The sequence below is a fragment of the Branchiostoma floridae genome, chromosome 15, assembly GCF_000003815.2.
Source record: "Branchiostoma floridae strain S238N-H82 chromosome 15, Bfl_VNyyK, whole genome shotgun sequence".
Taxonomy (NCBI): domain Eukaryota; kingdom Metazoa; phylum Chordata; class Leptocardii; order Amphioxiformes; family Branchiostomatidae; genus Branchiostoma; species Branchiostoma floridae.
The window spans coordinates 21,281,473-21,299,113 of NC_049993.1; the positions used below are offsets into that span (position 1 = coordinate 21,281,473).

General features: G+C 44.6%; 2 protein-coding genes across 2 annotated transcripts in view; both read left to right on the top strand.

Moving 5' to 3' along the window:
* Positions 1–2,638, top strand: part of LOC118431674 (nardilysin-like) — a 61,772-nt gene extending 59,134 nt beyond the window's left edge. Inside the window, exons 35-37 of the mRNA XM_035842919.1 lie at positions 445–561; positions 1,816–1,963; positions 2,616–2,638. Coding sequence (XP_035698812.1) covers positions 445–561; positions 1,816–1,963; positions 2,616–2,638 — 288 coding nt within the window. The remainder of the gene's footprint in view (positions 1–444; positions 562–1,815; positions 1,964–2,615) is intronic.
* A 10,265-nt stretch (positions 2,639–12,903) lies between these two features.
* Positions 12,904–17,641, top strand: part of LOC118431675 (glycine dehydrogenase (decarboxylating), mitochondrial-like) — a 40,662-nt gene continuing 35,924 nt past the window's right edge. Inside the window, exons 1-2 of the mRNA XM_035842920.1 lie at positions 12,904–13,322; positions 14,111–14,189. Of these exons, the coding sequence (XP_035698813.1) occupies positions 13,029–13,322; positions 14,111–14,189 (373 nt within the window). The 5' untranslated portion in view covers positions 12,904–13,028. The remainder of the gene's footprint in view (positions 13,323–14,110; positions 14,190–17,641) is intronic.

Here is a 17,641-nt window from a genome sequence, read left to right on the forward strand (position 1 = left end):
GAGGGGGGTGGTTTTCTTGGGGTCCCTCTGCCATCCCTGACTGTTCTGTGGCGGGGGGTGAAGTCTGCCATCCCTGACTGTTCTGTGGGGGGGGGGGTGAAATCTGCCATCCCTGAATGTTCTGTGTGTGGACATGTAGTTAAAAAAAAGCTGACGTGTGTGTTTTTTGTGTCTGGAGGGAAAAACCTGGGGACCCTGAAACTGTGTGCAGAACTGGACCTCTGGGAGGGGGTGAAGTCTGCCATCCCTGACTGTTCTGTATGTACATGTAGGTAACAGAAGGCTGTGTGTGTTTTCTGTGTCTGTAGGTAACAGCCCTGGTGACCCTGAAGCTGTGTGCTGACCTGCACCTCGGGGAGGGGGTGAAGTCTGCCATCCCTGACTGTCCTGTATGTACATGTAGGCAACAGAAGGCTGATGTGTGTGTGTTTTCTGTGTCTGTAGGTAACAGCCCTGGTGACCCTGAAGCTGTGTGCTGACCTGCACCTCGGGGAGGAAGTGGACAGGAACTGGGAGAAGATTGTGGATCAGACGTACCTGTTTGACCGGCTGGAAAGGGAGGTGGGCTCATTCTCTCTCATTCTCTCACTCACTCACTCTCTCACTCACACACTCACTCACTCACTCACTCACTCACTCACTCCCTCAGATGTACCTGTTCAACAAGCTGGAGAGGGAGGTGGGCTCTCAATCACTCACTCTCTCACTCACTCTCTCACTCACTCTCTCACTCACTCGCACACTCGCTCACTCATTCACTCACTCACTGTCTCTCACACTTACACTCACAGACTCTCACTCACTCACACACGCACTCCCTCACTCACTCACTCACTCACTCACTCACTCACTCACTCCACTCACTCACACACTCACTCACTCACTCACTCACTCACTCACTCACTCCCTCAGATGTACCTGTTCAACAAGCTGGAGAGGGAGGTGGGCTCTCAATCACTCACTCTCTCACTCACTCTCTCACTCACTCTCTCACTCACTCGCACACTCGCTCACTCATTCACTCACTCACTGTCTCTCACACTTACACTCACAGACTCTCACTCACTCACACACGCACTCCCTCAATCACTCACTCACTCACTCACTCACTCACTCTCTCACTCACTCACTCACTCTCTCACTCACTCCCTCACTCACTCATTCACTCACTCACTCTCTCACTCACTCTCTCACTCACTCACTCACACACTCACTCACACACTCACTCACACACTCACTCACTCACTCACTCACTCACTCACTCTCTCACTCACTCACTCACTCTCTCACTCACTCCCTCACTCACTCATTCACTCACTCTCTCACTCACTCTCTCACTCACTCACTCACACACTCACTCACTCACACACTCACTCACACACTCACTCACTCACTCACTCTCTCTCACGCTCCCTCCCTCAGATGTACCTGTTTGACCGGCTGGAGAGAGAGGTGGGCTCTCTCTCTTACACTCTCTCTCTCACTCACACTCTTACTCACTCACTCACTCTCTCTCACACTCTTACTCACTCACTCACTCTCTCACACTCTTACTCACTCACTCACTCACTGTGACTCTCACACACACCCACAGACTCTTACCCACTCTGTCTCATGCACACACTTATTGGTCAACAGCTTAGAAAGGGTCAGAGCCTCAGGTGCGACCTTGTTTCTTATATCTTTTGTATCTCTCTTTGCTTTTCTTAGTTAAGCACATGGGTTGCAGTTCTTGAGAATTTGCAGGTTTATTGTACATCTTTCCCCAGGAGTTAGGCAAAAGGATAAAACTTGATGTTCTTCCCATCCCTGCAGATCGCTGCTCTCCATGAGCTGACTCTGGGCCAGCTGCAGGAGTGGTTCCAACAACATGCTTTCACAGACAGGCACAAACTCAGCATACAGGTCAGTACAGGCACAAACTCAGTATACAGGTCAGTACAGGCACAAACTCAGCATACAGGTCAGTACAGGCACAAACTCAGCCCACAGGTCAGTACAGGCACAAACTCAGCATACAGGTCAGTACAGGCACAAACTCAGTATACAGGTCAGTACAGGCACAAACTCAGCATACAGGTCAGTACAGGCACAAACTCAGTATACAGGTCAGTACAGGCACAAACTCAGCCCACAGGTCAGTACAGGCACAAACTCAGCATACAGGTCAGTACAGGCACAAACTCAGCATACAGGTCAGTACAGGCACACACTCAGCATACAGGTCAGTACAGGCACACACTCAGCATACAGGTCAGTACAGGCACAAACTCAGCATACAGGTTTGTGGGCTGCAGAAATTTGTTTGTGCCTTTATGAAATCTTGCTCAAATAAACTTAAATTTACAGTTGCTTTTCATTGATACAGTTTGAGAAGAGAGGAGGACATTGGTTGTAAATTTTGCCTCCTGCGTAGTTACTGCATTGCATTTTTAGAAAATAAATGCAAGAAATTTCGCAAGTAGAATGTGTAGGAATGTTTATGTTACAGCTTTCTGACCATAAATGTAATAGAACACAGTTTAACATCATACAACGATGTAGAACAAAAGAGCAAAGCACCAAATCCGCTGACATGTTTGATGACATCACTGTGACTGTTTATTTTTTCCCAGGTTGTGGGGGAGGGGGGCAGTGAGGGTCTCACCAAGGTCAGAGAAGGTCAGGAAGAGGACATGGAGGCTGAAGATGACTCAGCAGATGATAACGATGATGAAGACGATGATGATGATGATGATAGTTTTGATGAAGAAGAGGAGGAGGAAGAGATGGAGGAAGACTGTCCAGACACCAACGGGGTTTGTTGTTTTTCTGCATCTCAGAATGTGTGTTTTAAGTCCTACAAGTTATTTCAAGGATGCCACTAACAGACTAGTCAAGATGTACCACTTTTCCAAAGAGTCGTACTAACCCAGCTCAGTGGCACCTGAGACTAAGACATTGCTGTGTGCTCCACTGTAACTTTGTTTGTTTGTTGTTTTTCCACCACAGACTGATGAAGCAGACCTGCAGCTGGAGATGCTGCCTGTGGAGGAGGAGGAGGAGGGGACCAGCATCTCCAACATCCCCGCCTTCAAACGGGGCCTCATGGTCTTCCCTGTCACTCTCATCACCTGCTGACATCCACCAATCAGGGAACACCTGCTGACACATCTCCACCAATCAGGGAACAAATGCTGACACATCTCCACCAATCAGAGGACACCTACTCTGACACATATCTACCAATCAGATGAAAGCTCATTACATCTCCACCAATCAGCGAACACCTGCTGACATATCTCCACCTATCAGAGGAAAGCTCATTACATCTTCACCAATCAGAGGAAAGCTCATTACATCTCCACCAATCAGAGGAAAGCTTATTACATCTCCACAAATTATGGGACACCTGCTGACATCCACCAATCAGGGGACACCTGCTGACGTCTCCACCAATCAGGGAACTCCTGCTGACACATCTCCACCAATCAGAGATCTCCACCAATCAGAGGGTTTGCATCATCTACTGATACTCATCCACCAATCAGAGGACAGTTACCAGTTCAAATTTCCACCAATCAGAAGGGACCAACATCACCTAGTGAGATACCAATGCCTAGTCTCAGCTGCCCAACCATCTCCACCAATGAGATGGCACTTTTTGTCACAAATTTCCCAACAATTCCAGCAAATGTGCAATTGACTGCAAAGTAAAAAACTTTCAGTTGGCAATATAGTAGTGGACAACCTCAAATCAACCGTACACACTTATGCCAGTACTAGTTTTCAGAAAGGACATTGTAGCTGCATAGTTCCCATTTTAAAGAAGAGAGTGAATGTGTTTTCTAGCACTAGTCCTGTCTCCCTTTTTAAGAGAGCAATGTAGAACATCCAGGCCCAAGTCAGTTGGATTGCTTACAAATTGTTAGCCCATCTTACATTGCAGTCTTTTCAGGCCAGTATTGAAAGAAAACAGCAGACTTAACTGGAGGCTTGATTGGTGTTTCAGTATCTGCTGTTTCAAGGCCCAAAAAAACAATAAATGCTTTGCAAATAAATGTGTAAATTTATGGTTATGTAATGATAGCTTAAGTTTAAGTTATATTTAGGTTATGAAAAGGTCCATAAATTTTATGGACCTTTTCATTGTCTAAAGCAAGTTTTAACCTCATTGTCTAAAGTAATAAATGTAACAAAATAGTCTTTTGCAGAAACCTTTGCAACAATTTATAGATGTTTGAAGACCACTTTGTGATATAGTAGGGGTGTCAATGTGTAGGAATGAATTTGTTAACTTTGTGACATTATTTCTTTATTTGTGAGGTTCAACAGTAAAACATATTCTAGATGCCTTGTTGAATGTTCTGTTTTTGAGAAGCCCAGAATGCAGAAGTTGCAATAAAACATCTTTGTCCCATCAAGATCATCTTGCGTTTCCTGCACTTCTTGTGTCAGCATTCAGGTCAATGTCTTATGTGGTCGCTCAATAACGACCTTCAGCGGCTGGTAGTATATTGCAGAAACTCCAACCTGTCGTAGTCAAAAGTTAAGCATTTGTAGGCGTGAACATGTTTACTGTTACACCTTTTGTGGCCGCGCAATGACGACCTCCAGCGGCTGTGTTATATTGCAGCACCGTTGACTCGCCGGGTGACGGACATGGACCTGAACTTGGCACCGAGTATTCTCCAAACAGAGGTTTGGCTCCGGCTGTTCTGACGTGTTTTAGGCGTTTTTGTCAGGCATTCTATCTTGTCCTGTTTCTTATGTCTGCCGGTTGTGCAAAGTAAAAACCCAATAAAAATAGACCAAACTCAGCCGGAGCCGAACCTCTGCTTGGAAAGTAAACACCACCGGATTTAACCTTTATACCGAGCCTAAGTTACGGCTAACCGCTGTTTACATTTCCGTGACCTGCTCGGGGCAAACACAGGGTTTTTGAGAGAAGAACTTTCACAAGACGTTTAACAACTTCAAATCAACCAACAACTAGCCAAACAGGCACTCATTAAACCTCGTTCTTCTGTTTTTCTTGGCGGTGACTGGTTCTGTGACGCGAACAGATTTTCAAACATGATTCGTAAAATATTCGAAGCACATAACGTTACATATTATCTATTCACTCTTGGCGTATTGCTACTAGCTATGCGCAGTGGTGGGGCCTTCCAAATGTGCATATGTAAAGGTATATGCATTTCAACGTAAAAAAATGCTTAAGAATCTAAGGAGAAAATGTCCCATTTTGATTCCATACGGTCTTTAGATATAAAACAATCAATCAAAATGGTTTATTTGTTAAAAGGCGAGGCAGCTAAGGGCTGAATTGTGCCCTATTTGCAGAACAAAGTATTGCACTACATCATGTTATTGCCCTTGCATTACATATTATAGACTTAACACATTTAAAATGTTACAAGTATGACATTATGTCATGAAATAATCTCGTAGGTTAAGATCCGGCATTAGCTATAGGTCTTTGCATCATGGACTTGCGGATAGCACTGGACTATTGATAAATCTGACATGTAACATCGATACTTCCCGCCTACAAAACGTGAAGCGTGTTCAACAATAACCACATCTTGAGTCCGACGTTACAAACAGTAAAGACTTAGTTTAAGGAAACCATCATAATCCTCACATTTCGGGTGTGTTTCCGTGACAAACTCCACCCTCTCTTTTCGGGAATTTCTGTCCCAAATGGCGCTCGTTAGGTCTTCAACCTACAACCCCATCCTCCATACATCATTGACCTGACCGTGACTGTTTCTACACTTCCATCCGTGTTAGTTTGGTTGTGTTTTGTTCTTGTTTGGATATAGATGTTCATTAATGACTGATATGTCACTATTCTTTCTGGGTCTGGGTCATTGTAGAGAATCACCAACTCTAGACGGAAGGATTTGCACCATCGCATACGCAGCATCGCACGAGTGGTGGGTTCTTTAACGTGCCTGGGGTATGGCTCTCCCCAAATGCGGGACCTCCATTTAACGTCCTATCCAAGGGACGGCCCTAGCCGAAGCTAGGTACTCATTTTCACCTGAGTCAAGTAACGGAGATGACAACCCTGTTCTGTTATCCGTTTTAGTTGGGGTATAACAAAATCATGAAAAAAGGAGAACAAGACAAGAGAAGCAAGAGTTTTTTTCACTCTTTCCATTTTTTTTGTGTCAACATTTCAAAGAACACACAAGAGAAGTAGAAAAGAAAAAGGGATGTATCAGCTACCCACGACAGGTTATTTGTCCGTCGATCGCGAGCTCTCATCCTCACCAACCCACTCCCGCCAACTTGACACATTCATATAAAATATAGACATACGAAACGTACAAGACAGACTGTTCATACCAGCAGACTGATACGACTACATGGAAGCAGGTCGGGATTGTCCTCTCAAAGCCATTCGCCTTTCCGCTCGCTTTGAAAGCTGACACATCCATCCTTTGGGGAAATCCAATCATATTGCATAGGGAAATTTTACTGTGTGGAGTTTAGATACCGTATTAATGGCCGACTGTTTCTGCAAGTGCATTTCCATCCGTACTGTACTAAGTAACGGAGATGAAAATCATGTTCTGCGATCATCTCAAAGCTATTCGCCTTTCCGCTGGCTTGATTGAAAGAAGCTGACACATTCATCCTATTGGGAAATCCAATCATGTTGCATAGGGAAATCTTTACAGTGTGGCGCTAGATACAGTAATGTTTCAGGTAGTTAAGCTCTACATGTCACCCGGCCGGGAGACATCAAGATTTCAGTTCAAAATAGAAAGCCTGATAAAAAAGTAGAGGTGGGCAAGATTACTCTACGTGTCTTATAAGAAAAACTTTTAAAAAAGCAGTCGGAGCCTACCCTCTGCTTGGAGAGTAGGCGATATAGCATGCACTTACAACTTTGACCGTAATGTTACCTAGTTTCGTTCAGAGTTGTAGAAGACATAACAAAGTCCATGTGTGAATAAACCATTCCTTAGTATCACCATCGGAATGTCAAACTGAGTCAGTCTGAGATCAGTGCCCTTCGCCCGCCCTAAAATCATAAGCTCCGAGACGCCACAAGGAAAGCGCGCTGAGAAGCTACAGCAGACTTGATCTTGTCATGTGCGTCATCGCTACGTCATCAGCCACGCTATCGGCCACGTCATCTGTGCCTGGGCTTTTCTCGGATCACTCCGGAAGCGCCTTTATTAATATTTGATTGAAAATCTATATTTTTGCGAAAGCCTTTTCTCCGCTGTGGGCACGACGTTTGCAACGGTATATCGTCATGTAACGTTAGGAGTGTTTTAGAGCATGTCTGCAGACACAAACATTGGCGCTTTAGGTAAGGCGGGCATCCCGCGAAATACTGCGGCACGTTGTCGGCGTCACTGCGGCCGAGTGATTTGGCAGAGCGCTCAACGATTTTCGTCGAGAAAAAAGAGTCTCTTGCGCTTTGTACGTTTTGTTGTCTTTTTATAGATACTTGGTATTCCCATAACAAAATCAAGCGCAGCACAAATTCAATTTAGCGCCGCCGCCAGCCTGCAGTTGCAATGAAATCAGTTAGGTTACTTGCCTAACAGAAGTTAACCAAAAAAAAATCTCCAAAACGTTTAGTTTCCTGAACACTGCGTGTTGTCTAAAATACAAATCAAGTCAAAGATTACAACACAGTAAAGACTTCTTGCTACCACTTTCAGAAAAAAGTTGTTATTCAATGAATCAAACAAGAACAGATATAACCAAAGTAAGAAACATTTTCTGATCCCTGTGTATGTGATGTGTACATAAGTACCTGCCCGTTCAAATTCAATAGAGTCACTTTTGTAATATTTGCACGTTTGTTCGCAAGTTCATGCCCGAAGGATGACTGCAAGTTAAGTACGATAGTTACTTTAAGCATGGTAGAAACATAGGGGACATGCATGTGACAATGACAATGGACAGTGAATTGCATTGTAAAAAGAAACTACTCAAACACTAGTGTTGGTTATATCTAGACAGGTTGGCTTTGTCCTTTTTGGGAATCAAAGGAAGACAAAAATCCCCATGTTTCTACAATTTATGCGTTCTGTCACTTTTATCTATCGAGCAGCGGAGACCAGAAAGCCGGGCTGACGGGTCGACTCTGCGGGATGAGAGGCGTGTCTGATCCGGTAATCTGTACCTGCGCTTACCTGGGTTACCTGGGGTTACCTGGCGGCGGATTTGGAAGCAGAGGAAGACGAAAAGCCCCGTTTTTTTCTACAATTTGTGGGTTCTGCCACTTTTATCTATCGAGCAGCGGAGACCAGAAAGCCGGGCTGACGGGTCGACTCTGCGGGATGAGCGGCATGTCTGATCAGGTAATCTGTACCTGCGCTTACCTGGGTTACCTGGCGGCGACGGCTTTGGAAAAGAATGTTCACACCTGTCGGACCGCAGCCAACCGACCGTAACGCCGTTTGTCTGTCTGTATCTAGTAATAATGATGTAGTCTGATCAGCCCACAGGACACAATAACTCCGGCGGGGAGGGGCTGACCTGCTTCAAGACTTCTGGGCCGGCAGCTTTAAATGAGGGTCTGCATGCCTTTTTCCGTTAAGCGTTACGAGCCATTTTAATTTACCGTTAATCGTTACCGACCTTCTCTAATTTAACGTTAATCGTTATCGGTATATTCTTCGTGAAGCGTTATTGGTTTCTTTTTGGCAGCTGAATCGCTATTTTAACATGGGCTAAGGTTTCCAGTGCTCGGAAGGGACTTCAGCCGCACAACTTCCATTCCCATCCCAGAGAACCTTACCCCATGTTGAAAGTCGTGAATCTGCGCTGCGCCCCCCCCCCCCCCCCCCCCAGTAAACGCCGTCGCTCAAGAAGTGTGCGAAAGATGCTAGGCCTAGGACGGGAAAAGCTTTGTTATTTGGGGTTACTGAAGTTTAGCGACATACTTGTTTGTCCACAGTAAAACGCTAAGAAACCAACCTGCTGTCCGACAATATTAGCAGGTCAACTGGTGACAGAAGCGGGGCAGGTCCGTCAGAATCATGTACTTCTGCATTTAGACGGAACTTTGCGGATTGGTCTGTCCCGGGCTGTTATACAGTCAAACCTGCCCAAGACGACCACCCGGGGGACCGGAAAAAAGCGGTCGATTTGGACAGGTGGTCGCTGAGAAGAGTATCGACTCAAAACATGCCCGATGCAAAGTATAAATGGTTGCCGTTGTGTTTAATGGCAAATAGCAAGCACACTGCACGCACGCAAAGAAGCGAGGTCTTTAATGTCAAATACAACACGCACACTGTAAACTGTAAATTTAACCCCAAAATCCGACGCAAACTGGCCGATTTCGGCACAAAATCGCGCTAATTATCATCAAAAATCGATGAAAACCTCAATCTTGAAAATGATGCGGTCGTTATAGGTCCCAATTTGGGCCGGTCGCGTTGGCCAGGTGGTCGTTGAGAATAGGTCGCTTAATGCTTACGTCAATGGGAAAATAAATCGGGACTGAGAAAAAGCGGTCGAAATGGCCAGATGGTCGCTGAGAAGAGGTGGTCGCTAGGGCAGGTTTGACTGTATCTCCAAGTAGATGTATGGTCCAGGGTCTTTTTCAGACGCGTTTGAATTGAAGAAGTGAAGTTTTGCCTCCAGATAAAAGTGACAAGAGACGTTCGGAAATCATACCTCAATAAGAGATGGCAGACTTCACCCCCTTCACGTACATGAGAAAAGCACATACACACCGACACACACGCCTACTCTCCAAGCAGATCTTATGCTCCTGCGCATGCTGTTTTTGACGTGCTTTTTAGGCGTTTCGATGAGGCTATTTTGTGCTGTTTTGAAGGAGGTCTTATGAAAGCACAAAATAATGATGATGATGATTTGGTTTTTATTGACTCCAACATTCAAAATGACAGCCTTGCAGTCAACTAGAATGTAGTTAACTGAATTGCACTGTTCAACAAATTAATATAACTCGGACTGAGTCAATAACGGACGTCTAAGACAATTACGGCTCTAAAACATAACATTTACAATTCGTTAAAATCTACTATAGTACTTGTTTAAAATTGATGCTTAACTGCGACATTACAATAAGAATAGCAAACTTCCATTTGTTTTCACATAAATAAATTCAATGATTATACATCAATCTTTCTTTCCCTTTAGAATGTGTGTGTCCAACGATGGAATAAAAAAAGTAGGCTAAGTTCCGTACCTATTTGTGCTTCTTGTTGACCAATGTTACCATATAGGGAATGGGACTTTTTCTATAGCATTCTGTTCTCGAGTCCAACTGATTGCTCGCGCGGGTCTTACGGCCACTGACATCTCCTCGGCGAGGGGAAAACCAATCACGAAATGTTTCTGACTGGAGAAGTTTGGTAGCAAAACTTTCACAGTGGTGATCGCGTCGTAGGTTCAAAGGTGCAAGACCGAGCCGGCACGCTCTACTCTACGTTGGATCATTTCTATCCTGTTTCTCTGAGTCTCTGTGATCCCTGGTTGATAAACTGGTACCGCATATTCGCAAGTTGGTCTTACAACTTAAGCCTGATAAAAACGCGGAAAAATGTCGAGGCGCCGCGGTCCCTTGAGCAAAATGAAAGCAGCTTGTGAGACTTAAAAAAACGCCTAAAAGCATTTAAAAAAGGCGGAGTCGAACCTCTGCTTGGAGAGCAACTCACGCGCACCATGAGACACACACACATAGAAACACAACAAAACAACACTCCCCTGGGCCGCTGAAGTAACGAACGCTTTCCCTTCACCATCCCTTACCAAATATCTGCTTGGAGATGTTTGGCATCAGACTGAAGTGTGACGTCATAATCCCGACCCTGACGTCATGACGGGTGTTCTGGGAAGGACGAGCCTGGGATGGACTCATCGACGCATCTTAGATGTATGGGCAAACTTTAACTTTTTTTAACTAAACACCGCGTCATCCACTCTGCAAGCAGAGGTTCGCCCCTGTTTTGGGGCGTGCTGTTAGGCGTTTTTGTGGGGATTTCTATTTTGTCCCGTTCTTTTTGTGTCCGACAGCCAATCGGACATGGAGACAATGGTACAAAATAGCGGGCAAAAAATGTCCTTAAAAACGCCTAAAAACACGCCCAAAACAGCCGGAGCCGAACCTCTGCTTGGGGGTAGTCTCCAAGCAGACCCTACGATGCCTTAGACGTAGTATTAAAGCTGGCCAAGGCCCTTTGACTCCCTTTGGCGAACCAGCTTTGATACTATTAATCTAAGGCAGCGTAGGATCTGCTTGGAGACTACTTGAAGAATACTGTAGTGCTCAGTCATCTTCATTCCCTTGTCGCATCAGACGGAGGCGTCTGAATTCCCAGAAGTCTTATCAAAATAATCAGAGGGGCGGGACGTGTTCTCTAATTAACTGTTCCCGACGGAGCAGGAACAAACCACGTTTTCCCGACCGCTGGCTGGATGTTCTAGCCTCTACCAGGCTCCGTGGTTCGGTGGTCTAATTGTCGAAATTGGACACTGAATAGAGTCAATAGTACGCTAGGGGAGTCAGCCGGTCGAGTAGGACTATTATCCAACCGTGGAGCCTGGTAGAGGCTAGGATGTTCCGGCTGGACCTAGATTGTAGATGTTTATTTTTTTTATTTAAAAGTCAGATCAACATTAGCCCCGCGCGCGTGGGAGATGTGTCGTACCCAGTCCCTTGCCTATCACATTACATACGCTACATGATACATCTCTGGTATGGAAGGTTGCGGTTTCGATTCCCGGTTTGACCTGTCAGCTGGTGCGGTTCTCATCGGCCCAGAACGCACAGGTAACAAATTTGACCACAGCCACAACACAGCGCTATGTGCACCAAGGATGTCTTTACAGAAAGAAAAAAGGCTGTATGTTTTTTTTTAACTTTAAAAGTGTATTTTCTTTCGGGAGGGAGAGAGAAAGAGAATGAAAGAGGGCTAACGAGAATATAGGCTGCTACAGCAGATAAGGCCACAGCAAGTAAATTTTATGGATGACATCCTCTGCAGACAGCAAAAATAGTGCGATAGGGCGAAAAAAAAACAAGATGGGTGAAGAGAAACAAGATGGCTACATTTTCAAAAATAGGCACCATAAAGTTGAGATGTCATCCATAGAATTTACTTGCTGTGGCCTAAGGTGGCCAGTTTGATACATGGGCACTTCTTTTGCCCCTTTCGATACTGCTTGGAGATTTAAGACAGGTGATGATGACAAAGGCCATATTATATATTAAAACTCTATGCATTGACTGCTACAGCGTTTTTCGTCGGCCATTACTAGTAGCCCGGCTCACTATGGACAACATTGCCATGGTGATAGTGGCTCTGTGTGCTCAACATGGAGAAAATGAGTAGGGAAGAGGTGGGTGACCGGTGGGTAGGGAACGTCACAAGGTCTCACAAGTACTGCTTGTGCTTTCATGGCACATGGAAAGTTCGTTGTCTCATTCTGGGTCATTGGTCATTTTATTCTGTACATTAATTTGTATTTTCTGTCAAAATAGTCATGTAGTTACCGAAAAGATGTATGGAAACAAAAGATTTCAAGGCAGCCGATTAAAAATACCTCAGATACCACTTATCAATAGTTAAAAGTTGACAGAAAGTTAAAAGTTGACAAAAACTATACTACCAAGAGCTACAGAAAAGAAAACACCAATCCTTATTTCATATCCGTTTTAAAATGACGGTACCATATCGCACTTTTCAACTCTGACGGCAGTGTTTGATTGCACTTTCTGTGTGGACTGTCGTGAGCGCTTTCAAAAAACTCCCTTCCAAAATCTACCCGCCAAACTGACCCAAACTGGTTTGGGGAGTTATTATCATCCGAGGATTGCGTCATTATTTACTGCGCGCTGATTGGCTAATATCTAGTCTCCTTAATTGTGATTGGTGGGAGGGACGGATCTTGCCGGTATCAGTTCTCCCGAGAACGTGCGAGACCACAATGATTAAAATTTCGAAGAGTTTCTGTGTCTGCCTCCACTCTTGTTCATACGCACGACCAGGGCGGACATCGCGGTGTGGAGGGTTTTAGTCGAGTTTTAGGACGTAACAACAATGCAGAGGCTGGCCAGGTGCGTGTCCGTGGCCTCACGAGGCCGCACACTGAAGCGGGCTGCCTCCGCCGGCTCCCGACGGACTCTGTCGGCGGCCGGGTCGCAGCCGGGTGCCGAACCAAATTTCGCGCGAGTCGTGGCCGTGCCGTGCCGAGGAAAATCCAGCCTGGCGTCCGATGCGGAGGGACCCCGCGGCCTGGAGAGGATTTACCCCCGTCATGACTGCTTTGCTGATCGCCATATCGGACCCAGGGACCACGACAAGCAGGCGATGTTAGAAGTTTTGGGAGTGAAGGTTGGTAAATTTTGCTGCGATCGGTTGTAAACACGAAGTTGATGATCGCATTTCCGCTCCAGTCGGTTAAAACTGGTTCCACCGCTTCTCCGATCATTTCCGATCTCTTCACGCAAAATTTAACCCGAATTCCGTGTTATTACATAAGAAACTCCGCTACAATAATCCCAGCAACAACGTGCACCAACAACACGAACAAGGCACGATCATAGGCTGGGGGAATATTTACCGTGTTACCATCTATGGTCAGGGATACCGTAGATGGAAAGGCGACTTCCCTAGATGGGCAGGTTTGCAGGGGCGTCGTCACCCCGCGAAAATTCATATTTTTAAACATTCCTCACGTATTTTCTATACAAACTGCAACTTCTCAACCCAAAATTTAGATAAGTATCAAATTTCATGCAATATTCAGGGCTTGTAGGGTATTATATCATACTAGAATTTTTAATAGTTCCATGTCGTAGTCTGAAATGTATGGCAATAAAAACGTCGTCTGCAAACAGCTTGCGTCATCTCTCCTGCCGTGTTGTTGCTCTCCAAGCAGAGGTTCGGTTTCAGCTGCGGCTGTTTTTGACATGTTTTTGAGCATTTCTGACAAGATTTGTATTTTATACCATGTTCTTCATGGCCAGCAGATATGAAGAAGACAGTCCAACATAGATGTAGCCTGACAAAAATGCTTATAAACATGTAAAGAAAACAGCCGAAGCCAAACCTCTGCTTGGAGAGTATATTGTGGCATCAGTAGATTTTTCACAGCTTTTCCTGTGTTTTCCCACACACAGAGTATGGAAGAACTGATCGAGAAAACAGTTCCCGCCGATATCCGGCTCAACAGAGACATGACCGTGGCCGATCCTGTGCGTAAGTACCGTTTCTTGCCATTTATGAAAAAAAAAACCTTTTCCTGTCAATTATCGTCAATCAGTTGCCATGGAAACACACAGCAACACAGCAACTTTACTGAGACACTGATTAAAACCTTCCCGCCATAACTGCAAATATTAGGCTGAGTTTAAAGTATCAAATTTCTTTCAAAAGGTGAATTTATGACGGTGTGGGGAGGGGGACAATCAAATTAGGGGGGAGGGCCAGAAAACTGAAAGGAATTTTCCATAATGATTTCTGCAGACAATGTTAGCATGTCCCGGGGCCATTCCTGTTTCTGAAGTCTTAGACCCCGTTCACATGGGAAAAAAGCAAGTGAGTTAAACGAGGAATCCGATTAAAATGACCAATCCAAAGCCATGTGAACAGAACTAATCCGATTGGATTGCCCATTTTGGATTGGATTGGATAGGATTGCAATCCACCTCGGGAGGTGGATTCAGCGCGCGCAATCCGATTGGCGCGCAATCCGATTGACCGGAATCGGCCATGTGAACACAATTGGATTGGATTCGGGCTTGTTTCATGGTTTTTACGTCATACATACGGGTACAGTGGACATTAGATATACAACCATACCTACAACATGGCAAAAAAAGTATGATACACGGATTAGAAAAGAAGTTTATGGGCAAGTTTGCTTGCAAAATCATCTTACCGCTATGGTTAACAACCGGACGCCGGAACATGTGCACCGGTTCTTTCCAAAAATCGGCAGTGTGGCAGAAGACCAACTGGTTAATTTTGGCAATATTGCCCATGAAAATAACATGTATGGTTTCGTTTCTCTCCTGTTGTTGGAGCCAATGTCCCAACACCACTAAAAAAGCAAATATTCTACGAGAAAAACAGTCGGAAGCGTGTCTAAACAGAAATTTCGAGCTTGGGTCACTTCACTGCACGCAAGCATGGGCGAGCAGTTTTTTTAAACGAAACACAGACTTTTATTTCAGATAAATACGTGATGAAGTCAAATGTTTTGGTAGCAGTTTGCCTTATTTATGCAACTTCCACAACAGATACATTTTATATAGTTAAATGTAGAGTATAATCACACCGCGCGTAACATTTCCACCCCCAGTCTAATAGACTATCCCAATGACCCCGTATGACCCAGACTCGCCAGAGGCCGCCACTTTCGTCAGTGTGTGTTGCGGACCATCGACGCGTCAAAATCTGACCAAAGCCGGCCGATTTCTCAAGTAATATCGATGTCGCTACATCTTTCAAAATTATGAGGTAGTCTGGCAACATTTTGGAAAAATTACGCGTGCCCGCGGTGGTCGTTGGAAACACGACGCGTGCCGCGGTGAAGTGTTTAATCCGATTGTGTGGTCGCGGTCGCAAGTTTGAGTTTAATCCGATTGTATAAAACTCATGTGAACACATTTTTTTAATCCGATAGAAAATTTCAATCGGATTCCTCGTTTAACTCACTTGCAATTTTTTCATGTGAACAGGGTCATAAGTAATGAAAGGGGAGTGAGTTTGGAATCTGTGCTGCAACCAGTTTTACCACTTCCAGCACACAGGGTGTGGATTGATTTAATTGAGGCTTTAATTTTGCAGTAAGTGTAGAATTCGAGAGGGGCAAGTAAGAACAGAAAGAAACAAACATGCCGACACCCGGGATCGAACCAGGGTCGGCGGATTACAAGTCATGACCGCTATCGCTATCGCCACAAAAGCTCAGAGCTATTGGGCGAGGACGATAGGCGGTACTTGAACACCACTGTTACATAAGGAAAAGGTTGCTCTCCAAGCAGTCGTTACGCGCAGGCTGTTTTTTTTATGTATTTTGTTGGTATATTTTCCAGGCTTTGTATTTTGTGAAGGCGTCTTTGTCTGCCAACCACAAATAGAAAACTTGATGAAGTAGAAAGCCTATCATATCAAAACGAAACTGACGGAGCCTAAACTCTGCTTGGAGAGTTGAGAAAGAAAATGTGTTTGAAACTGTACGGTATTCAGACTGATCTCACCGTGAAAGCTGTGATACGGTGTGAACATAAAACCACTGAGAATGTGTCACAATTTGCAGTACCGTAAACCTGTGATTTTACATCCACACAGAAAATTGCTGTAGTAAATCTATATTGCAGTGATTTGGGCAGGGTGTGTGCGCTATAAGATATACCCTTGGGTATTTGACTCAAAAGCCATTTTTCTTGTTTCAGCAATGTTACTAAAATCCATCCCTATTGACATGAATCATTTTTGTACTTAAACCATGGATCTTTGCATGCAATTTCACCAAATTTCCAATAAAAATTCAGACAAGCATCACTTTCTTAAGTTGCTGCTGTGACCCGAGCTGGTTGGATTGTGGTTGGGCAGGTTTAGATAAGGAGTTTTCCTGAATTCCGGGCGATCAGATAGTCTCTGTCTGGTACAACTCTGCTAATATGGCAGCCGACGTGATGTCAGTCGTTATGGTTGGTTAGGTGCAGCTGGGGTCAATGAAGGGTTGTTTATGTGTATATTTTCAGACATCAAATCGTAAAATAAGTTAGTGGTAAATAGAAACATACAGGGGAAGCCAGAGACCTATAAGGATTTTTTTTGTTGGCCTCTCCCAAAACTTATATAAAACATGTATAAAAATGCTAGTGTTGTAGACATAAGATATATTATACACCATCATATATGTATACATAAGCAAATAAAATTAACTATTGAAAGAAACAGTGTTACTGTTGGTACAGGAGAAACCCTGAATCCAGCCTTGTTAATGATAACTTTAGTCTGTAGCAGAACCCGTAGGCTTGTAATTAACTATCGTACCTTCCTGTCCCATATGGCTGAAGACAGGCACATTAGAGTGTAATTACTAGCAAATAACATGTTGTAAGTAAATAGGACAGACGAGCAGTTATACAACAAGCTGCCTGAGACATTTGATTGTGAGTCTGCTTTATGAAGATATGTTTGTCCACAGCATGATGCTGTAACTATGCACATTTTGTACTAATGTGGCTTGTGTCCAAAATGTGTGATGCCAAAAACATGCTTTACACATGATTTACACCTGTCAAACAGCTGACACGCCCCCTGTCACGTATACGGGTAGTTCTCTCTGGTAGCTTCTGAAACATGCCCTGAACGTTTCCTACTCGTTGTGTAAGTTGTTGTGTACTTGCTGTGGGACGTAGTGAGTGTGAGTGTTTGTTTCTAACAGAAAGGTACAACTGCGCTCATTTGAAGCCCTCTTAGCCGTTACTATTGGAAACCTCAGGTCCAGCTGATGGGGTCATCCTAACCCGCATCTGCTGTTCTGACCTGTTGTCTGTAGTGTCAGATGTGGCTGGTCACCTGTACTGTTGCCATGGTTACTGTTGCCGTGGTAACATCTGTGAACAAAGAACAGGACTGACATAGCCCATGTGAGTTTGTAAATGGTTATAAATAAGTGATATAGCCTGTATAGG